At 45.1% G+C, this 24,317-nt stretch overlaps 1 protein-coding gene across 5 annotated transcripts in view; it reads right to left on the bottom strand.

Moving 5' to 3' along the window:
* The window catches only part of PRKCE (protein kinase C epsilon), a 507,167-nt gene that overhangs the window by 47,212 nt on the left and 435,638 nt on the right, over positions 1-24,317 (bottom strand). For all 5 annotated transcript variants that reach the window (XM_007062803.4, XM_027825224.3, XM_037895851.2 and 2 more), the window contains one exon: positions 832-970. In XM_007062803.4, coding sequence (XP_007062865.1) covers positions 832-970 — 139 coding nt within the window. The remainder of the gene's footprint in view (positions 1-831; positions 971-24,317) is intronic.

Below are 24,317 nucleotides of genomic sequence, written 5' to 3'. Positions count from 1 at the left end.
TCTTGTCTATGTAAGTCTTATTACACAGGTGAACACATCCCTGTTTTTAGGCCTGGGTACAGGTCATTGCTGGGAGGGAGCATCCGATTACATCTAGCGTCTGAAAGATTTAGAATCACCTTCAAAGCGGCAATAGGGTTGTAAATGTGGACAAGGAGACGAATAATGCAATGTGCAAGGAACGTGTTAGGGGAAAATGTTAAATGATAACATCATGCAATAACAAATCAGTCACTTCAGCTTCAATTTGACATTTTTGTTCTTCACCTTCTAGTACAGAACAAGACAAAAGAGTAGATAATAAAAGAGCAAAAGTTGAGTGTGTTTAACTGCTCGGGTCTTTTGGCAGTTGCAGCAAGGAGTGTATGACATGGGTATTTTGACATACGGAGTGACTACTCAATTTAAAGGAAAGATAACATGAATGGGCAAATATCCAGTGGGAAAACATAATACACTATTACCCACTAACGAAAGAATGACAGACAACTGGCTACCAGCAAAGCTAAACAATTTACTAGAGAATACCGTCAAATACAGTATAGGAAACTTTTAAAAGCAAGGTTGCAACAGCTGTCAAGAACAGAATCACAGACATTGCCCCTGCCTTACACTCAAAGGTCCAGATTTTGCGAACTACTGGTGCTGAGTAGGTTATTCCTTGTAGAGATCCACAGATTTCAACAGGATTATTCATCCAGTAGTGCAGATGAGAGTATCTGGCCCACATTTTTCACCTTGCACATACAACAGATACAGTTATCCATGTATACCACAAGCTAGTTATGATTACTGGTAATATTTGTACGTGAAGTCTGGTATAAAAAATACCTCTGGAGCTATGTAGTCTGGTGTTCCGCAAAATGTAGTGGTTGTTACTCCGTTCAGAATCCCTTCTTTACACATTCCGAAATCCGCTAGCTTGCAATGACCCTCTGCATCCAGAAGAATATTGTCCAATTTCAGGTCTCTGGGATAATAAAAAGGTATAAGATTCAGTATTTAACCCTTTCTTTCAAACAGGCCACATACTGCAAAATTTTTGAGTACATGGCCCCTGTTTGACCTACACACTATAGGAAAGCACAAACAGGTAAGTGCACAGCAAAAACAAACAGAATCAGCAGTTCACTATGTGCATGTAGAGTTTGCAGGAGTCATTTTGGTGTAACGAGAAAATTGAGGGAACCAAGCACTTTGTAGGATTAGGCCCTTAAACTTTCGTCAGCTGCATAAAAGTACAAGCCTCAAGGCCAACCCAACCGCACTCAGCACAGTATCAAGGATGAGTGTGAGAAGACTTGCTCCTTTATAATTCTCAAACCTAGGCCTGGCCACGGGCCACTTTAGATTCCATTATACCTAAGGCCCTGTCTGCACAAAAGAGATTCACAGTGGACAAAGTCTAACCATGAAGTTATACTGGAGCCAAACTCTAATGTTGATCTGCTGTATCAGTGCAAAACGAGGCTCACCCCAGTGATGCTTCCCTGGGCATGTTACTGAGTTACAATATCTGCAGAGTTGCACCACTGCAGCCTGTCTATATTAGGAGTCTGCACGGGTGTGTAACCAAACTGATGTAATTTGCATCAGCACAAATTCCTTAATGTAAACAGAGGCTAAGAAAAGTAGAAGTAGCGGTTCTAGCAATCAGGGATCACTGTCTTGCTCCAGACATAGCTCTTTGCCATGAGAGAAGAAAGACACCAAACTATTACTCCAGCTTGACTGCACTCAGAGGTTCTGTCTATGCTGGAGGATTCCTCCAGAGGCAGGCTACACAGGCTTTCCTTTTCCTTTGTGCTGCTGGAGTGGTGCAAAGAGCCAGAGCACGTTGGGGATCTGGCCTCAAAAATTGGTAGGAAGTTACCATTGGCAAAGGCTAGCAATGTTCTGAGATCTGAGATTGGCGGTGCCTCTACCTGGCTGGCCCCTGTACACACACACCTGGGCAGGGGTGGGCAAACTATGGCCCAGGGGCCACATCTGGCCCTCCAGAAGTTTTAATCGGCTCATGAGCTCCCGCTGGGGAGCAGGATCCAGGCCTTGTCCTGCTCCGGCACTCCAGCCAAGGAGCAGGGTCAGGAGTTTGCCCCTCTCCACGCGGCTCCTGGAAGCAGCGGCATGTCCCCCCCTCTGGCTCCTATGCGTAGTGCAGCCAGGAGGCTCTGCAGGCTGTACCCACCCCAAGCACCGCCCCCGCAGCTCCCATTGGCCAGGAACCACGGCCAATGGGAGCTGCAAGGGTAGCACCTGCGGATGGGGCAGTGTGCAGAGCTGCCTGGTCATGCCGCCGCATAGGAGCTGGAGGGGGGACACACTGCTGCTTCTGGGAGCTGCTTGAAGTAAGTGCTGCCCAGAGCCTGCACCCCTGACCCGTCCCAACCCCCTGCCCCAGCCCTGATCCCCCTCCCACTCTTGAACCCCTCAGTCCCAGCCCAGAGCACCCTCCTGCACCCCCAACCCCTCATTCCCAGCCCCACCCCACAGCCTGCACCCTGAGCCGGAGCCCTCACCCCCACCTGTACCCCAGCCCCAGTTTCATGAGCATTCATGGCCCACCAAACAATTTCCATACCCAGATGTGGCCCTCAGGCCAAAATGTTTGCCCACTCCTGCTCCAGGGCATGCCTTGGGAACCTCCAGGAATAAATCTATTCTAATAAATAATAATAATAATAATAAATAATAATCTGTGGCATAGCTCTAACTCAAAATACCAATTATAAATAATACATATCCAATATACTTAAATTAGAGAGCAATGTTCAATAATCAAGCTCCTAAACATTAAGGCAATATTTATATATCCTTTTAGGCTGAACGTGCACACAGAACACACTGCAATTTGAAGCACTTTTGAGTCCAATAAGGACAGTTTTATTGTTCCAGCACTCAAATAGCATCTCTTAAAGCCACTCTGTTCATTGTGCTAAATGTAACACTTAGCAGTTTCTAAAATTGGCATATTTTTCAGTCCTGCAATATGTGATTTTAAGAGGGGCACAGTACTGCCAACAACAGAATCCTCAATGCTGGAGTTAAAAGCAAGAGCTGTCAAATACACCCAGGAAAGAAGACATCCTATCATAATTTGCATGAACAGTCACTTAAAAATATTGGATTGGGTTCCTCTACTAGAATTTTAGTTCAAAGTTCTGATTCCAATGAGCGAGAAGACTCAGGAGGGTAAGCTCCCAGCCTTGCAATACTTCATTATTTTCTTTGCATAAAAAACTCTTCAGAAATAACCTCACAGGAATATAACACATTCATTGTTAAAGAGCAGCACAGCACATCCTAGCAGCTGGTTTCTAATCATTCTTAGCATGAATGTGTTTATGTCAAAAATACCCAATTCTCAGTTACTAGATTGGGAGGGGTCGAAAACATGTTGAAAAAGGGATATCCACCTTTCCTGTCTTGCACAGTATTTATACATTTTCTAAAAATACTGTTGATGATTATCTCATGATTTAATACAGTGGATACTGTGTACCATTAATTTACCTGTCACTTGCCTTAGGTTGGACCAAGAGGGGTAGAAAAACACTTGAATGAAAAAGCAAACAAGTAAAGAAACAAATCGATAAAAACAACAAAAAGATAAGTAGAAAGTGTTTCTGCTTAGAGGAGCATTATGCAATCCTTTTGATTGTTATTTATTAATTTAAATGTATACAAAACTTAAAGAAGTGTCTGTCTGGGCTCTGAACACCTCTGCCGTACGTTAAAAATACAAGCCAATAAATACAGACCAAAAAAAAAAGAAAGAAAAAAACACAAAAAATAGCTTTTCCTAAGGCAAGGAAGGGAACAAAATCCCACTCTATGTTCACACTATACCAAATACTCAGCTGGAGCCAACTATGCTAAAACAGACTGAGTAGTATCATTCAGCCATATTTCAGCAATACTTGTGTAACATATATGCCTAATAGGGAGGTATCTCTTTAAGAAACCTATGCGAGGTAGGGGTAGGAGTGAGTTGTGCTGGGTCATTGTTGCTAGACAGATTTACCACTCCCCATCCAGAAGTTTCTGGAATTGGGTTTAGTAGTTTTGGATGCTCCAATAGGTTCCCTGTTGCTGGAGTCAGACTCCGTGAGGGCAAGTGGTCAGGGTAACTGCTTTACAAAAGGCCATGTGCCCTGCGAGAGTTGGGAGAAAGGAGCAGAAAGGAGGCTGTTTTCCCTAACTCTGAAGCATCTTGCAGCAGGTTAATGGCATTGTTAACCCTCCAGCTGGGAAGCATGGCCAATGTCAATTATAGAACAGGGAAATTGGGAGGGAAAAATAATTTCTTCTATTTTAATTGTTTACTTTGAATGTTATTTGATTTTAGCCAAATTGTTTTTGTTAAATTGTCTCAACGAGTTTGATTCACCAACTTTTCTTTAAATGTGATAATGAGGAAAGAGTTATTTATATTTTGCTATTCTCAGTTTTGTATTTTCTCATAACGGTTTTTAAATCTATATATTTAACTGAGAAGTAAAGTAAAGTTAAGAGTCTGCATGGATTCCAACTCAAGATTCCCACAAGCGAATGGAGGGAAGATGGTGCTTTTGACTGACCTGTTTAGATTTAATTAGTTTTCTTCATTTATGTTTATGTTTAACTGTGAAGATAATATATGAGGATCATAAAATAGCCATGTTATGTTCTAAAATTAAATTATTACAGTAGAACCTCAGAGTTACGAACTGAACAGTCAACCACACACTCATTTGAAAGCGGAAGTATATAATCAGGCAAGAGCAGAGACCCCTCGCTGCCAAAAAAGCAAACACAGTACTGTGTTAAACATAAACTACACACAAAAAAAAAGGGAAAGCAGCATTTTTCTTCTGTACAGTAAAGTTTCAAAGCTGTATTAAGTCAATATTCAGTTGTAAACTTTTGAAAGAACAACCATAAAGTTGTGTTCAGAGTTACGAACATTTCAGAGTTACAAAAACCCTCCATTGCTGAGGTGTTTGTAACTCTGAAGTTCTAGTGTATTATTTATTGTATCTTTATCATAAGATTTTATAAAGTTATAAATTAACTTCATTCCTTTTGTTCCTGTTGGGACTTGAATCTGGGGAAGTTGACCCTGTGCAATCCTTGCTGAAAATCCTTAGAGACTGAATTCTGGGTCTCCAGCTACTTTTCTATGGGAGTTGAGAGTTTTTTAGTTACTGGAGAAGGGCAATGAAGTGAACTGTAGCCCATCCAAAGGTTACATTTGCAGAACTGAGGACCTCATTCCTAGTCAAATCACTCCAACCTTCCTTCAGCATGAACCAAGCATCCTCATCCACTGACAACCCAGCCATCCAAGAAATAATTAAAGGCAAAGTCACAAGAATCAAGATTTTTAACTTCATGAATCTGGTCTACACTTTATGAAACAGTCTGCCTCACCTTGTGTCCCTCCACCCACAACCACAGGGATCACGGAGCTAATCCCTTGGTACCAACGCTTCTCAGTTCAGGCAGCATTGCTCCACTCTGTTGGCAACTGTAAAGAGCTCCAGCTGACCACCCACATAAGGTCCACCAGGGCAGGCCACAAAGTCTACTGTCCCAATACCAATGTAAGCACCCTCCTGAGTGCATTCCAGGACCACACTGGAAAAAAAGCCCCACCTCTAGGAACAAACAACAACAAAACAAAAAATCCCCCCACATCAACCCTTTCAACCTAGTGGGTCAACCATTTCCGCTCACCATCCTGGGCAAGCCCCAATTACAGAATCTGTCATTGTCATAGATAGGAGACAGATACTAACCAGCTCAAGCCTACCCCCTGCCAATGGGTTGGGATAAATAAAACAAAAGAGTTAACTCCAAAAACCACACAAGCCCTCCATGAGACACTGCTTCCATCGGAGTCACGAGTGCTACACACACAAGGGTATGTGTTCAGACAACACTGTGACATCATTTAGTAGATCTAACAAAGAGAAGACTGGACTCTTGAAGACTGGGAAATTTCTACTGTGTGCAAACACTCTGATGAGAGATGTGAAACCATTTACAATCCAGGCTGAGCTAGCTGAACTAATAAAGGGATCAACTACAGCACCAAAGCAGTGCGGCCAGGAAATTAAATCTTCTAGGTGGAGGTTCAGAAACAAGCTTGTATTTGTAGGGGTTTTTTAACCTTCCAAATTTGAAAATCCCCACGACCTATGGAGTAATAAAAGCAGCATTAGAAAGTTGAGCTGTTAGGGTCAAACAATCATAGCATGATTACATTTGACACAATCTGGAAACCAATTCCAGCTAGTATCAAAACAGAAGTTAAGAACAGAAAAAAGGTCAAAATGTGGCTAATTATGACAGAGGATTGATTAAATTCAAGGGACAGCTCAGAAGACTGGAAACTCTGGAATTTGTAGTGATAAGACTGAGCCTGGAAGCTAACTATTCTTCTTAACTTTTAGCTTAACTCACTGATCTTGGAATTGGGGATTTCCCAGTGCTGGCAGAGGACACACTGGCAGCTGCTAGCATCTATTGTTTAACATTTAGTGAAGGCCAGCAGCATGCTTAACAATGAATAGAAAATAGATGAAGACATAGCCACCACCCCAAGGATCTTCTAACCTAAAACAATCCTAGAGAGCAATAAAACACAGACTGCCATGTGGTAGAGAGGCATAGTGGTGCAGTCATTGGTTTTATTTGCTTAAGGGTAGATAGACATTTGTAATGGGAAAGTTGGACAGTGACTCTAAGATAATTAACAGACAGGAAGAGTCTGAATACATCAAAAGTGGATGATGCCATTTACATCACACAAGTTTAAACCTACCTGCTAATGATCATCACATATTAATGCAGTGATTCTTGTAGCCTTCTTTATTTAAACAGTTAATATTTACTTGATTAGGGTTCACCTCTAGAAAAACTAGAGTATGTGAGTTATCATTAAATGGAGGATCCCTGAGACGCACATGAGGCATAAAAAATCTTTAGTTAGCCAAGAATTCAACACCTATTATAATCATATAAAGGACAGTAAAAAAAAAAAAAAAAAAAAGAACTTGTATACTCATGGCCCCTTGTGGGGAAATCCATAGACAGGAGAGTGTGTGACATCCTAGTTTCCACTATCCTGATCTTCCCAATAATGTTCTAGATGCCACCCTCTCTTACGCTAGTGCCCATTTTAGCCTATGCATATTCATAATGCATATATACCCCTTTTTTTCTTATCTTAACTGCCGCAACCCACTTATGTTGGGGGCCCCAATTCCTATAGGCTAATCAATCACTTAATTCATACTCATTATCATTTACAATAGTAGTTGTTATGGCATCACTGCAGTTAATGCTTGTGACTTGTGACATATATTCATTAAAAATACCTAAAATATCAGTAATTCATATTTGTTCTTTCTTACTTCATCTTACTGCACTTATTTATACTTCACTCTTGTGACTTGAGGTCTGTTATCTGTCATTTTACTTATGTCAAGCTATACTTAGGCCTTTCCACTCATGTTTACTATCAGTACAGGTCCTTAGGCTTCCAGGTTCACAATTTGCATGGCAGCAGAAGCCACACCTTCAGGCATCATCTGAAATCCTACACACCCTACATTCTGAACCTTTTCCAAACTGTGACTCTCATCGACTATAAGACCAGATGATGATCATCTAGTCTAATCTCCTGCACATTGCAGGCCACAGAACCTTACCCACCCCCTCCTGTAATAGACCCATAACCTCTGGCTGAGTCACTGAAGTCCTCAAATCATGATTTAAAAACTTCAAGTTACAGAGAATCCACCATTTGCGTTATGCAAGTGATGCGTGCCCTGTGTTACAGAGGAATGTGAAAAACCCACAGGATTTCTGCCAATCTGAGCCAGGGGAAAATTCCTTCCCGACCCCAAATATGTCCATCAGTTAGACTGAGCACGTGGGGAAGAGCCAGCAGCCAGACACCTAGGAAAGAATACTCTGTGATAACTCAGAGCCCTCCCCATCTAGTGTCCCACCACTGGCCATTAGAGATATTTGCTACTAGCAGTCGCAGACCAGCTGCATGCCACTGTAGGCAGTCTCATCATACCATCCCCTCCGTAAATTGATCAAGCTCAAGTTAGATTTTTTGCCCCCCATTATTCCCCTTGGAAAGCTGTTCCAGACTTCACTCCTCTGGCTTTTAGAAATCGTTGTCTAATTTCAAGCCTAAACTTATTGGTGGCCAGTTTATATCCATTTGTTCTTTTGTCAACATTAGCGCTTAAATTAGATAACTCCTCCCCTTCCCTGGTATTTGTCCCTCTGATGTATTTATAGAGAGGAATCATATCTCCCCTCTGCCTACTTTTGGTTAAGCTAAACAAGCCAAGCTCTTTGAGTCTCCTCTCATAAGGTGGATTTTCCATTCCTCTGATCATCCTAGTAACCTTTCTCTGCACCTGTGCCAGTTTGAATGAATCTTTCTTAAACATGGGAGACCAGAATTACACACAGTGTTCCAGATGAGGTCTCACCAGTGCCTTGTATAATGGTACTAACACTTCCCTGTCTCTGCTGGAAATAACTCATCTGACGCATCCCAGGATTGCATTAGCCTTTTTTCATGGCCACATCACATTGGTCTCATAGTCATCCTGTGATCAACCGATACTCCCAGGTCTTTCTCCTACGGTGTTGCTTCCAACTGATAAGTCCCAGTTTACAGCAAAAATTCTTGTTGTTAGCTCTTAAGTACATGACCTTGCACGTTGCACTATTAAATTTCCTCCCATTTCTATTACTCCAGTTTTCAAGGTCACCCAGATCTTCCTCTCACTTGACCCTCACAGAAAGAAGTTCTGGGACCCCTTTGTCTAGTCAAAAAGACAGGTGGAGGAGCTGCAACCCTTAACTGCCAGTTGAGAACCCATATGTTAATGGACTTTAAAACTATTCTTAACATAAGCAAAAAATATACTGGAGTTAAACTAAATTAGGAGAAATTTGAAAGAGACTTTAAAACAATAGCAGCAGAATTCCTATAGATAAACATGTAGGAAGTGAGGAGACGAGTTGAGAGGTTAACAAAATGCCAAAATTCATGCTAGAATAGTCAAATGAAAATCTATCAAGGCTGCAAGACCTTCTGTACCTGAAACCACTGAGGAGTATTTGGTTCATTTACCGTTAAAACATTTTAAAAAAACAAATAGTTATGCAACTCTGGAAAAAGAAAATCAAATGACTAAACAGGCATACGGGAAGAGAGCTGGTAAGCTGAGGAACTTCACCCTGTCCTACATAGAAAAGATAAAGAAGCAAAATGAGTATAACAGAAAAGAATGGTCAGGAAGCATATCTTTGCACCACATTGGGGTCAATGAAGAAACTGAAAGCAAGTAAAGAGCATCCCATGAGGACAAGAATTCAGACGAGAGACTGACTATCCCCACTAGGGTGACCAGATGTCCCGATTTTATAGGGACACTCCCGATATTTGGGGCTTTGTCTTTTATAAGTGCCAATTACCCCCCACCCCCATCATGATTTTTCACCCTTGTGATCTGGTCAATCTAATCCCCACTAGAAAAAGTGCCATGTTTTTTCATTCCTTAGAAAAGCAGTATAGTATATTCTTCTTTGTTTTGATTAACTAAGGATAGTATTTTCTTTAGAAATGTTTCCCTTACATGTATGAAAAATGTGCATGTACATGCATGTACCTGCATGTGGATGGTGTGTGTGTGTGTGTGTGCTAGCAGGACAACTGCAAGGCTCTGTTATCCATCATGTCACCCCAGTCTAATTTCTTCCCTCTTATTACTCTATACCTATTTCACCCTACTACCGCATTTGTACATTACTTGAGTGAACACATGGTGCTCTCCACATATGTTCCTTGGAGACAGAAAAGCTGATATGTAACCAATTATGGCTGCAAAAGAGCCATATATGCTGTGGCTTCCCCCACTTTTGTGATGACCCAAGTCCTGCTTGAGGTGTGGGAGATGTGGCCCACATCACTTCTTATCCAAGGTCTCCTGTGTGACAATATAAAGTGGTCCCAACCAAGCCAATGGACTAGTTTGTACAGATTTATCATATAAATTGTGTATATTTACCATATAATTGTCTCTCTCCTAACTACACTGCTCCAAAAAACACTTCTATTTAAATGTGCAGTACCCTCTGCTGTGCAATATACAATTAGAGCAGTAACTTCTGATTGTGCAGCCATGAAAAATGTTACTGTGGTATTATTCTGGTGTCTGTGTTCACTAATTGTGTTCAAACTCAATAATAGAGGATGCTGAAAAGAACTATTTTATTTGAGTATATTTTTAATTATACTTAGCACAGGGTTTAAGGAAGCTCTTTAAAGATACTGAGCTTCCTCAACCCCCTTCAACTTCAGTGGGAGTTGGAAATATTCTGCATCTGGCTGGATTGGTTGTTTTTTTAATAGGCATAAAAAGGGAATAGCAGTTTTGACAGTCCTAAGGCCTGCGTTTCCCCAGAACTGCTCTAAGAAATAGCCAACTATTTTGTTAATTTGGATAGTGAGTAAATAGCCATCGATCTCTGCAATTTAGAGTAACTGTCTACACAGAACCACTCATTCTGTCTTTTGATTCCCAGTATTAATGCCAGTTGTCTTCCTCTAAATCAGAACCTCCCAAATGATATAGTGTGGCGTAGCTCAGTGACAACAGTCTATTAGATTTCTTCTTTCTCCTTTTGCATTCTCTTCTCAGGGACTAAGAAAAGTCATCTATGTCTGGCAAAATGAGACCCCACAACATGAGAGGATTGCAAACCGCCCAACCAGTCATGCTAGGAAAATGCCCAAGTCACCTGAATGCAGTAGAAATATATTAAGCTATCTTTTTCCTGGTTAGTGTGCCAAAATCTACTGTACAGACACAGTTCAGTTGACTTCAGTAATTGACTACCGAAAATACGCTCTTTATCAACATTTCTTTTTTCAGGAAGCATTAAATAGAATAATTTGGGCCTCGGCTTTGATTTGTGAACACTTGCCAGCATCACAGATAACCATGCAAGATAGCATGACTGAAGGATCTGTTCGAGAGAGATCCAGGACTATAATAGCAAGGCTGGTGCAGGTCAAAACAGAGGTGCATGTACACATGCCATGCGGACTGTAGGCCACCAATGGAGGGGATGAGAATTTGTACAGTGCCCACTCATACCTGGCCCAGTTCTGCAAAGGACCCTTCCTGTAAGGTGCTCAGTGCCCTCAGTTCTAATAAGAGTTGAGATTATCATGCAGGATTGGATTATTATAACCTGACCACCAGAATGTCTCACACATATTTATTTAGCTAACACAGATAATTATATTTCCATTAGTCAAAGCAGATGCATTTAAGTAACCAAAATGGATTTCTACCAGTAACATCAGAACATCTGCCAAATACCACATACTATAGTCTTTGAATCAGGGTAAACATGAGCTCCTGTACATAAATCTACATTTGAACAACAAAATCAAGTAGCTAAGAAACACGGTCACATACTGGTTTAAGCAAACAATCATTTTACAAGGCTATATATCTACAGCAACTTCAAAATAAAGAACAAAACCAAAAAGCATATAAGTTTCAGTGTGGGTGGCACTGGATTAAAAAAATTCCAGGAGCCCAGAGATGCATTTATTTTAGAAGCTAATCATTGCATTGGAGGCAAGGATCTGTTGTTTTTTGTTTTTGTTTGTTTTGTTTGTTTTGTTTTTTCATTTTTCAATTAAATGCAAAGTTGGGAGTTAAATAAAGCATCGTAACTTATTGTAAGCTTGTAAAGAATAATAGACTATCAGGGTTGGAAGGGACCTCAGGAAGTCATCTAGTCCAACCCCCTGTTCAAAGCAGGACCAATCCTTAATTTTTGCCCCGATCCCTAAATGGCCCCCTCAAAGATTGAACTCACAACCCTGGATTTAGCAGGCTAATGCTCAAACCACTGAGCTATCCCTCTCCCTAAAAATAAAAAATGGAAGGGGTGCGTGAAAATCATCCCCACAGCCCTGAGCACGCGTCCCTCCCCCCGTTTCCCGTCCCCTGTGGACTGGAAAACGTAGACAGTACGCAGGCGGGTGAGGGCAGGGTCTAGCAAAGCTACAGTAAAATGCTGGCAGTAATGTAAAGAAAGGGAGCAGCACTGTATATATTTACTCTTTAATTGTTCTGAACTGCTCAGAAAAGCAGACTATATAAAAGAATCCTGAGGTCTTTCATAATTTTTAACTTCTATTTTGCCACTGTTGTTTATAATAAACCCCTTGAACAGTGTACCTGAGATAATATGCATTGACATTGTTTTCTTCTATGGGAACACCTGGCTTCCACTGCAAAGCTTGAATGGTGAGGATGTTCAGGGAGGGAGTCACAGGAGGCGGAAGAGAAGGAAACATCCCCTTCTAAGCCATGAAGAGGCCATGGAACGCTTCTAAGCTGCTAGCGTTTGCGTTTGGAAGCATGAGAGTTCTTTATCCCATTATCACACAGCAATTAACCATTTGAACTAGGTAGCAAGCGGAAATTATTTTTCTGAGTCAACAAACCGGATTCTTCCACATTTATGGAATTGGGCCCCGATTCATTTAAGCATATGCTTACATGCTTACCGGAATATGGATGCTTTCCTGAATCAAGGCTTAATGGACTTGTCTGGTGCCTGATACAAACTCACAATTTTCTGTCATTTTATTTGGTGCTGCATCTCAACATTAGTGTACAGTACATCTCTTGATCACCAGAACTTCAGTTGTCTGAAATGTCACAATCTGAAAGAGGATTCTGTTTTCTCAAATCCATTAACTCTACTGGCATAATTATCTGAAACCTCAGTTCTTCAAGCATATTCATTGTCCCCCATAACATTCAGATAACTAATGTGTGATGGGGCATCTGAATCTCCAGGCAACACAAGGGATCCAGGAGCGGTGTTATAGCCAGGGAGCCCAAGACTGAACCTTCGAGCCCAGCTACCAAATACTCCTGCTTCTCCCCTCTGAAGAGTCAAAACTGCTTGCCCGATGGCAAGGGTCCTTATGACTTAGTCCGGCAACGTAATCTTCTGAAGCCTTGGCGTGCATGGGATGGGTTGCTAGTTACCGCTCACCCACCCGAGCCAGCCTTAGGTCCTCAGGTCCCGGATATGGCCAAGACCGAGGAGCCTCAACTGGGGGACACCCTCTCCCCGGAACAACAGGAAAAGGCTTTGTGCCTGCTGGCCACCTTTCGTACAACTTTCACCGGCCTCCCTGGCCAGACTAGCATCGTTCAGCACATCATTAAGATGAACCCCGGGGAGGTGATTTGGGAAACCACTCACCTGCTCCTGCGACAGACATGGGAAGTTGTTGAAAGGGAAGTCCAAGCGATGATGGAGCTAGGAGTCATGGAATGATCGCAGAGCGAATGGCTCAGTCCCATCGTGTTGGTTCCGAAGCCTGATGGGACCCTCTGATTCTGCATAGATTTCCAAAGAGTGAACACGATATCAAAGTTCGATGTGTACCCGATGTCCAGGATCGATTAACTCAATTATCTGGGGACCACCAGATACATTCATGACCCTTGACTTCACAAAAGGCTACTGGCAGATCCCCTTGGACCCGAGCTCCAAAGAGAAGACTACGTTCAGTATGCCAGGTGGGCTCTACCACTTCACTCGGACACCCTTCGGCCTCCATGAAGCCCCACTGCCTGATGGACCACCTCCTGGACCCCCACACTGAGTATGCTGCGGCCTACCTAGATGATGTTGTTGTCTACAGCCGTCAGTGGGAGGTACATTTAAATCAGGAGGCCGCTGTTCTCTGGACCCTGTGAGGGGCTGGGCTCACAGCCAACCCAAAGAAATGTCAAATCAGCTGCATGAGACTGTGTAACTAGGCTCTACCCTTGGCAGGGGCCTCATCTGCCCCCTCAGAGGAAAGGTCCAGACACTGCAATTGTGCCCGGCCCCGACGACAAAGTGCTAGGTACGACGGTTCATAGGCCTGGCTGGATACTACTGGTGCTTCGTGTCCCAATTCGCATCCCTTGCAGCCCCCCTCACGGCTCTCCTCACCAAGGACAGCCCCCACTGGGTACGCTGGTCGACGGAGCGTGAAGACACTTTCCAGACTCTTAAGGGAAGGCTATGTCAGGAACCCGTCTTATTCAGCCACAACTTCAACCGGGAGTTCTTGCTGCAAACGGATATGGGGCTTGGGGCCATCCTCTCCCAGGAGGTGGACGGAGAAGAACATCCTATCCTCTTCCTCAGCCGCAAGCTTTTTCCTCGCGAGTGCAAATACTCGGTCATTGAGAAGGAGGCCCTCGCCATCAAGTGGGTGATCGACGCGCTCAGATACTATCTTCTCGGGGCCCCCTTCATCCTGATCACCAACCACGTACCCCTGAAGTGGCTGAACACCATGAGGGACTCTAATGCTAGGCTGATGCACTGGTACCTTACCCTCCAGAAGTACACCTTTACCGTCAGGCATCGGGCAGGTAAGGAGAATGCCAATGCTGATTTCTTCTCCCGCTTAGGGGGGAATCAAGAGACCAGCCCCAAAGATTGGGAGCTGGAGTTGAGGGGCGAGTGTGTAGTGGGGCAGATTGGCCACCCACAGACCTGGAGGGGGAGGAGCCCCTCATTGAACCCTGGTGGGCAGAGCCACGCCACACTCAACCCTCTTGCCAGAAGTCAGTGGGAGGAACCAGAAGTACAAAAGGCGGGCCTGAGAACTCAGTTGAGAGGCAGCCGCCAGAGAAGCCAGATGCCTCGTGTGAGCCCCCAAGCTGGGAGGCCGCTGCAGACTGGCCAGGACTACTAGGGCCATTTACGGACCCGAACACAGAGGAGCTGCAAGCCTTGACAGAGGCCTTCTTCCCTGACAACCAGGACGATCCCCCTACAGAACCAGGTACACCCTGAGGGGGAGTTGGGAAGTGGCCCAGGGGTAGCCAACCTCTGTTTGGCTGCAACGCTGACAGTACGCAAGTCAGCGTGTTGTGGTCAGGATCCCCACTGATTCACGGAGAGACCGCTCTGCCACTGTTAGTGCCCTGGTCCAGGACGCAGTGGAGTGGGCGGGCCTGCATCCCTCCTGCCACCCCAATCTGTGGGTGGCAGTATCCCCCTCTCTGAGGCAAGAAGCCTGCACTTGTCGGCCCTCCGCCAGAGCTAGGAGGACCGACTCTTTGCTGCTCAGCCTGAGTGCCGGTCTGATCCCTTAGACTCTGTATTGCCCCACCTCGCTCAAGGGCCTGGGCTAACTGACTGTTTGCTGCCCAGCCTGAGTACAGGCCTGAGCATGAGACTCTTTGCAGCCCCACCCCTACCAGGGGCTGGGGCTCCGTAATTGTGTTTATTGTTCGGCCCTGACCACAGGTCTGCGCTCACGTCCCCCATTGCCCTGCTGATTCCCCATGTCAGGCGACCCCTGGAGACGTAGTGGGGCGGATTGGCCTCCCACAGACCCGCAGTGGGAGGAGCCACTCCCCCCCCGAACTGACTATATATCCCCTTCGGAGAAGGCGGGGTAACAAAGGGGTGCCGGGGAACCAGGCTAGGTCAGATACTGTCCAGAGGGATGTGGCAGTGATGACCAAGGACCTGGCAGAGAGCCATCTCCCTCATCCAGCAGTGGGAGATAGGGAGGTGGTGGATAAGATGACTGGGATGGAGAGGACCCAGATGAACAAGGTAACCCACACTGGAGCAGGATAGGCTGTGGAAGGGAGGACCCTGGAGGAGGGAGGCAGATTGTTCCTCTTGGTACAGAACCTGAGGCAGGAGAGGGACATCCTGCAGGCACAGCTGCATGGGAATCACGGATGATTATACACCCCCTGGGGCGGTCAGTCTTAAGGAGAAGGGTGTGTGATGGGGCATCTGCCCCACACTGGCTCAAAAGGGGTTAAAAGCTGCCCTAGGGAGGCTGTGCCGGAGGCAGTCAATTAGAAAGGGGCTGAGAGGAGCAGCCAATCTTAGGCTGTAGCCCTTCTTAGGCTCATATAAGAAGAGCTACAGGGCAGAGCAGAGTCAGTAGCTGACTGGAGCTCAAGGGGAGAAGACCAGGCTTCTAGCAGGAGGAAGGAGCACCAGCACCTGGGACAGAGCACCGCTGAAAACAGGAACCAGAGGAGCTGGAGAGAGCTCCTGGTGTGCTGCTAGGGCCTGAAGGTTGAGGCCCTGAGGTAAGGGCAGAAGAGGGTGCTGGAGCTGCATGTGAAGGACAATGGACTGCAGTTGCCACCGAGGGAAGTGGCTGGACAGAAATTGCAGGTCCCCTGGAAGGGGGGAACACAGAGTGTGGTACAGCTGGAGGGCAGTGTCAATGAAGAGGACCCCACAGTACTGGAAGTGGCATGGGTCCTGGAACAAAAGTGACGGCAACACATTTTGAAGAACAACAGTTACAATAAGGTAGGTAAACATTTTTTCTTCTTCGAGTGCTTTCTCATGTCGATGGAGTCCCACAGGTGAAGTTGCACCTACCTAGCAGGGCCTGATGGTTAGACACCCAAATTGCAGGCTGGCTGTCAAATAAATTTTCCTGCCAAACAAGTCCAGTTTCTTGGCGCCTTTATTTTTTGGTGCGCCGCTCGCGGGTCCCTGCCTGTCACTTTCATTGATGGCAGACCTGACCAGGGACCCGCCCTGGAGGGAGGGTGTACAGGTACTCAGATCCCTTTGTGGGGACATAGTACTTCTTTTCTGCCTTCTTGGAGGTAGGCGGAATGGAAAAGGGGGTCTGCCACATACACTTGGCAATTTTAAGGACCCCTGGGTGGATGGGTATAACATTAAAGAGGTCGTTGGACTCCTCCACTAGCTCCTCAACCTCCAAGTTCAGATTGGCAGCCAACATTTTGAGCAGAGCCTGGTGCTCCTTGAAGTCATTGGAGGGGCTGCTTGTTTGCAAGGAGCCTGTCACTGCTTCTTCCAGAGACGACAAAGATGACTGCACAACAGGGGGAGGGGTGGCTTCTCCTGGCTTGTCCGGGCATGGCTCCTTGGGGATCGCGGCCTGATGTGTTGTCCTCGCATCGGATTCGGCACCGTGCTCTAACTCAGGTACTGGCTGTGCTGACGGCAGCTTGTGCGATGTGGTGTGGGAGGAATGGTGGGAGTACGGGACCGCCATAACAGATACACCCCATGGGTTCCAGTACTGACACTGAGTGGGCCATTTCCCCTGCCTCCTCACTGCCGCAGGAGCCGCGCCGGTCTCGTGGGCTGGTGGCAATTCGTCTTTTATAGGTGAGGGGCTGAACACTCCTTCAGGCTTGGACCATTGCCCTTCCGGTAACCAGGGCATAGATGCCTCAGTCTGATGCCTGCTGGAGCCTTGGCTAGGTCCGTCGCCTGGCTTGGCATTTGCAGTGCCAGTTGGCTTACTTGATCATTGGCCTCCAGGCCCGCTTCGGGCACAGATGACCCTATTAGGGGCTGAGACCCCCTGTTGCTCCCAGGATTCGGCGGTGGGTCTCTGGCTGGGGTAGGGAGTCTGACCGCAGCAGTACCCCTGAGCAACTCCGGGGTGGGCACATTGCCTGACACAGGTCCTTTGCCCAAAGCCCCCCTTTTCTGTGGTGCTGGTGGGCCTGTTGATTTCGACCGCTTCTTAGGCGCCAGGGAGGGGAAACGGTGCCGGTTGGATTCCGGGGCTGGTGGTGCGCTGCATGCTGATGCCGATGCCGAGGTGCCGGGTGTAGCCTCCAATCGAGAGGACTCCATGTTAGGACTAAGCACAGCTTCCATGAGGGGGACCCTCAAGTGGATATCCTGCTTCTTCTGAGTTTGAGGGTGAAAGTTTTTGCAGATCCTGCACATGTCCTTTCTGTGGGACTCCCCCAAACACTTTAAACAGCTCTTGTGGGGGTCACTAATGGGCATTGGCTGGCTACATGATGAACATGGCTTAAAGCCTGGGGAATGGGGCATGCCCCGCTCCAAGGCAAAGTCCCAACTGGGACTGTAACTCCTAAACAACTACTTTAACACTTGCCTTACAGGTCTAACTACCTATTGACTAACAACAAAGGAGACAAAATAATGGACTGGTAAGAATTGCTAACGCTCTTCTGATGCAAGACAAGGCGCTCCGACCAACTGTCACAGGCAGTAAGAAGGAAGAGAGAGTGTAGGGTCGGCAGCGCCTAATATACCAGCACCTGAGCACGGCACTCAAAGGGGCGTTACAGTCAGCCTGTCATAAATATAAAGGGAAGGGTAAACCCCTTTAAAATCCCTCCTGGCCAGAGGAAAAATCCTCTCACCTGTAAAGTGTTAAGAAGCTAAAGGTAACCTCATTGGCACCTGACCAAAATGACCAATGAGGAGACAAGATACTTTCAAAAGCTGGGAGGAGGGAGAGAAACAAAGGGTCTGTGTCTGTGTATGCTGCTTTTGCCGGGGATAGAACAGGAATGGAGTCTTAGAACTTTTAGTAAGTAATCTAGCTAGGTGTGTGTTAGACTATGATTTCTTTAAATGGCCGAGAAAAGAACTGTGCTGAATAGAATGACTATTCCTGTCTGTGTGTCTTTTTTGTAACTTAAGGTTTTGCCTAGAGGGATTCTCTATGTTTTGAATCTAATTACCCTGTAAGGTATCTACCATCCTGATTTTACAGAGGTGATTCCTTTACTTCTATTAAAAGTCTTCTTGTAAGAAAACTGCATGTTTTTTCATTGTTCTAAGATCCAAGGGTTTGGGTCTGTGGTTACCTATGCAAATTGGTGAGGATTTTTACCAAACCTTCCCCAGGAAGTGGGGTGCAAGGGTTGGGAGGATTTTGGGGGGAAAGACGTGTCCAAACTATGTTTCCCAGTAAACCCAGTTAAAGTTTGGTGGTGGCAGTGGAAATCCAGGGGCAAAGGATAAAAATTAATTTGTACCTTGGGGAAGTTTTAACCTAAGCTGGTGAAAGTAAGCTTAGGAGGTTTTCATGCAGGTCCCCACATCTGTACCCTAGAGTTTAGAGTGGGGAAGGAACCTTGACACAGCCCAACGGATACCACTAGGGCAAAAATCTCAGACGAGTGTGCACGTGGGCGTGCACACACCTAGAATGGAATAGACGTGAGCAATTCAGTAACTATTGGAATGTCTGACAAGTATTGTCCACTTTCATATTACATTACACAATTTTATTTATACAGAATAAAAAAACTATTTATCATCCCTCGTTCCCATTAGGGAATTCCCAGCAGGGTTGTGCGCACCAACCTGAAACTCCACTACACATGGAAGAGCAGAATATTATTTCTTAGCTGTTCCAAGTTAAAAAATAATGTGAATCTACCACTGACATAAGTTAACAGTCTGAATGGGAGTCAAAAAATCTGAATGAAGGCTGAAGGTGAATGCTTAGTGGCTATCAGGTTTCAAATACCTAGACTTCTTGAACCAAAAGTTCAAATCAAAGTGCACTAAGACCTTCATCTTTCTGAGTTAGATTAAACTGAGTTCCATATGCTTTACCACATGAGGTGGAAGTTTGCCTCTTTCTGTAACAGCAGAAGCCTCAGGCAAAATACACCTTCCCGACCTTCAACTGCTGCATAGCATACTTTGTGCCAGCTGACTGCATTTTACTGATAGATATTACATATCTAACAATATGCTGCACACAGGAGGACGCCTGTGCCTGCATGGTGCCCACTGAAAACAAGGGGGTACCATGTTGGCACAGCATTCTACTATGGTGCATCATGCTGCAGGATTAGGGCCACAGTTTGTAAAGTACTTTACGCGTCATCCGCATGAAAGGCATGATTTTAATGTGAGATACTAATATTACTAATTCCAAGTTATCTCCAGGTTACATTAATATAAAAGCATCATTTACATCAATTATATGCTCATTAATTCAATGTTTTCTAACATTAATCTATCAATTCAAATTCAACCTCCTTTCACCCCCACCCCCATCCGCTCCAAAAAAACCCCAAAAACCTGCTTGATTCAGAAAACTTAATAGAAGTTTCATAGAAACTTAGATAGGAAAACCTACAATGGTTGCCAATGAAATCAATTATATGGTAGTTATTTTCAGACACATACATTCCAAGGCCAGAAAGGACCATTGTGATCATCTAGTCAGACCTCCTGTATAAGACAGGCCATAGAACTTCCCCAATGTAATTTCTGTTAACTACAGCACAGCTTTTTAGGAAAAAAAAATCAATCTTGATTTAAAAATCATCAGTGATGAAGAATCCACCATGAGCCTTGGTAAATTGTTCCAATGATTAAGTTCCCTCACCGTTAAAAATGTATGCCTTATTTCCAGTCTGAACTTGTTGAGCTTCAACTTCAGTCATTAGACATGTCTTTGCTACATAGAAGAGCCCATTATCAGATATTTGTTCCCCCTATTGGTACTTATAGACTGTAATCAAGTCACTTCTTAACCTTCTCTTTGTTAAGCTAAATAGATTGCGATCCTTGAGTCTATCATTAAGTTTTTGAATACTTTAATTATTCTTGTGGTGCTTCTGAGAACCCTCTCCAATTTAACAATATCCTTCTTGAACTGTGGACACCAGAACTGGACATCGTATTTCAGCAGTGGTTGCACCAGTGGCAAATACAAAGGTAAAATAACCTCTCTGCTCCTACTCGAGATTTCTCACTTTATGTATCCAAGGGTTGCATTAGTTCTTTTGGCCACAGTGTTGCCAGAGGAACTCATGTTCAGATGATTATCCACTACGATCCTCAAATCTTTTGAGAATCACTGCTTCCCACGATACGGTCCCCCTCCTGTAGGTATAGCCTACATTCTTTATTCCTACATGCATACATTTATATTTAGCTGTATTAAAATGCGTATTTTTTTCCTTGCGCCTAGCTTGCCAGGAAATCCAGATCATTCTGAAGCAGTGACCTGTCCTCTTCATTATTTACTATTCCCACAATTTTTGTGTCATCTGCAAACTTGATCAGGTATGGCCAACAGGAGTGGAGAGCAGGTGGCTAGTAGGAGCAGCCGGCGGGAGCAGTAAGCAGGCAGCCAGCAGGGGCGGCCAGCAGGATTGGAGAGCAGGTGGCTGGCAGAGGTGACCAGTGAGAACGGCGAGCAGGCAGCCAGCGGGAGCCTAGACAGTGGATTGAGCATGGTGGCTTTTACCACCCCCCCACTCATGGCGGGAGGAGAATTCACGCAGATGTACCTCTGAACTCTGGGTCTGCACTGACCAGGGACAACAACTGTGACTGGGGTGTTAAGACGGGGTGGGGGGAGACCCTACCGGAACTTTGGTGTTGGACTCAAGAACCTGTAGCAAAGGACACTGCCCAGTGTACTCTGGGGAGGGTGTCTTGCTCATGCTTTTATGTTTATGAATACCGCTTGTGCTGTTTTCTCAGATTAATGCCAGGTTACTTTTATTAAAGAAACTCTTTCTACCTCAGATTCTGTGCTTGTGAGAGGGGAAGAATTGCCTCTTAGAGGTGCCCCGAGGGTACAGTGAAATTTTCCCAGCTTACTGGGTGGTGGCTTGAGCCGGTTCTGGTTATATTGTTGAAAAGGAACCCCCTAGATATTGAACTTGGCCCTTCTTGCTGCCCACTCCAACTGGCACCAGGGTTACACTTAAAATAATGTGCAGACAAATAAATATATGGTGCTCAACAGCTTTCCTTTGCGATGCTTTCCCTTTCTTATTATTTCCACATTTCTATTTGTGAATGTTTGTAACATTATGCATTATGTAACATTCTCAGAAACTGTAGAAAAATCCAACTTATCCTTTTCATCTTAAATGAACTGAAGTTACATTTACCTAGACCAGTGGTTCTCAACCTACTTACCATTGTGGGCCGCATCCAATACTACCTCTATGGCGCTGAGGATGTCACATGGGCTGTAGCTGTGTGCTGACGGGGCCACAAGAGGCCCGTGGGCCACAGGTTGAGAACCACTGACCTAGAGCACCATTATGTTCCAATTAGCAACTTCAGCTAGTGACAAGATATTATTATAGTGATTTTCAAATGTACTACATTATCTATTTAAGAAATAAGGACAGGTGAACTAGTTCTTATAAAATATAAAATGGCTTGAATCCTGTCCTGGACTGAACAGAACTAAAACTTTAAGGTTCAGAACAGTGTGGGTTAAAGAGACTGCAACTTAATCACGCCCCCAGTTCCAATGATCCCTCACATTACCAGCTCCCTGCTACTTCATTCCTGGATCCGCAGGGCTCTACATAAACCTTTGGCTCTCCACCTATGCCTCTAGTTTCCCATCCCACCATGATCCTCCCCTCCTCCCTCAGTCATGTAGCTTATTCACCTGCCTTTTAAGATGCCTTGCAGAGTCTAGCTGTATCCTTGCATTTTCCTTTAACTCTTCATAGTATTGCCAACCACAGATTCCCCAAAATAAAGCAACTGGATTAAAAATCATGAGATTTTTAAAGTCTCATAATAAATGTTTAGTCTTTTGATTTTTTTTCTAGTTTTTGAGCTGATAGATTATAAGTAGATCATGTTCTTTACGCTCTTCTGCGCAACCATATGGGTCAGAAAGTTTTTTTAAAAATAAAAACAGATATTGTCATGTAATGACAACTCCAGGGGCTGGGGCTTTAGGAAAAACACCAAACTTCGTGAGACTCCTTAAAAAATTGAGAACTGATTATCAGTCCTTATACTACCATACTATTCTTCCTCCTCCCTATACCTCACATGCTATTTTAGAGTCAGAAAGGGCTATTTTGAGGGCTTACATGGTGCACAGGCCTCATTCTGTCCCTCTGCACAGGGTTGGATTTGCCCCATAGTGCCTGGTCTTCACATGGGGTGCAAGGTGCGAGAGGATCCATGGAGCCTTATTTCTTGTAACTCCACACAGAGACAGGCACAACGACATCCCCTCTGCTCAGAGGGTGAAATTCACTTCCATGCAGAGGGCCAGCATGAGGACCATGCATCACTTAAGTCTCATTTAAGCCCTCAAAATAAGGCATAGGTAGGGTTGCTGACCTTCCTTGTTTGGCTGGGAGTCTCCCAGAATTGGGCTTGATCTCCTGGAGGCTACTGAAGCCAATCTGGGATATTTTAGGTGGCTAAAAGTCCGGTGGCGCAGAGGGGCTAAGGCAGGCTCCCTACCTGCCCTGGCTCCGCGCCACTCCCAGACCCCAAACACCTTCCCCAGCCCTGAGCCCCTCTCGCACCCAAACTCCCTCCCATAGCCTGCACCCCGAACCCCTGCCCTGCCTGCCCCAGGCTCAGCCCGGAGCCCCCTCCCACACTCCAAACCCGTTGGTCCCAGCCTAGATCCCGCAATCCCTCCCACACCCCAACCCCCTGCCCCAGCCTGGTGAAAGTGAGTGAGGGTGGAGGAGAGCGAGTGACAGAGGGAGGGGGACTGGAATGAGTAGGGGCGGGGCCTTGGGGAAGGGGTGGGGCAAGGGTGTTTGGGTTTGTGCGATTAGATAATTGGCAACCCTAGGCATAGATGGTGCTTATGCCTCATGCTGGCCCTCTGTGCAAGGGTGAATTTTACTCAGGGCTGCTGAGAGCTAGTGCTACTGTCCCCAAAGAGGGATGTGGTGGTGGGAACAATGAGTGGCCAGGCACAAAGAGGAATGGCCTCTTCTCCTGCTTTGAGGGAGTCAAACTCCACCTGTACACCACAGAGCTCCAGGAGCATTGCCTTGGCTTCCAAGCATAATTCCTCCATGAGCTCTAGCTGAGGAGTTCTGCAATGACCCCAAAGTAGGGCTGTAACTCAGGGTCACAATATAGCCCTATACTGGGCCCAGTCCTGAAGTCCTGATTCCATCAACTCTGTTTGGACATTTTCTCTTAATAATAACTTGTGGATACAGATCTGTCAGCAGATTTGCCTCTGCTAACCTCTGAGTTAGGCCCATTGTGTGTAAAGAACTGTCTGCCTCAGGAGATTAAAGCTATATCCAGGTTAGAAAGCCAAAGACTGGTCACAGTCTGAGTACAGATTTCCAGTTGCTAGCTACACTCCTACTACAACTCAGTGTTTTAAGCATTGTATTGTCCATAAACACAGTCTGCCAAATCCTGCTCTGAGTGACTTCTCAGTGACCCCACTGAAGACAACAAAGTTGTATGGCTTTAATTGAGGATAGACTTTGGTCCAATGTACCTTACTCTAAGGTACAATGCTACATATTCTTATTTATTTTCTATCTGAAAGAAATACAACAAGATTGTATATAATTATAATAGGTGCAGCCAAGTATTAATTAAAACTGCCTGCTATGTGTGCTCCTAATTTTTTAAAGTAAAATAACACTTAATCATTACTTGATAAAACCACCTGATGAAAGATG

Source organism: Chelonia mydas, chromosome 3 (assembly GCF_015237465.2).
Source record: "Chelonia mydas isolate rCheMyd1 chromosome 3, rCheMyd1.pri.v2, whole genome shotgun sequence".
NCBI lineage: Eukaryota > Metazoa > Chordata > Testudines > Cheloniidae > Chelonia > Chelonia mydas.
Note: the sequence above shows the minus strand (reverse complement) of the source record. Positions and strands in the feature narration are given on the sequence as shown.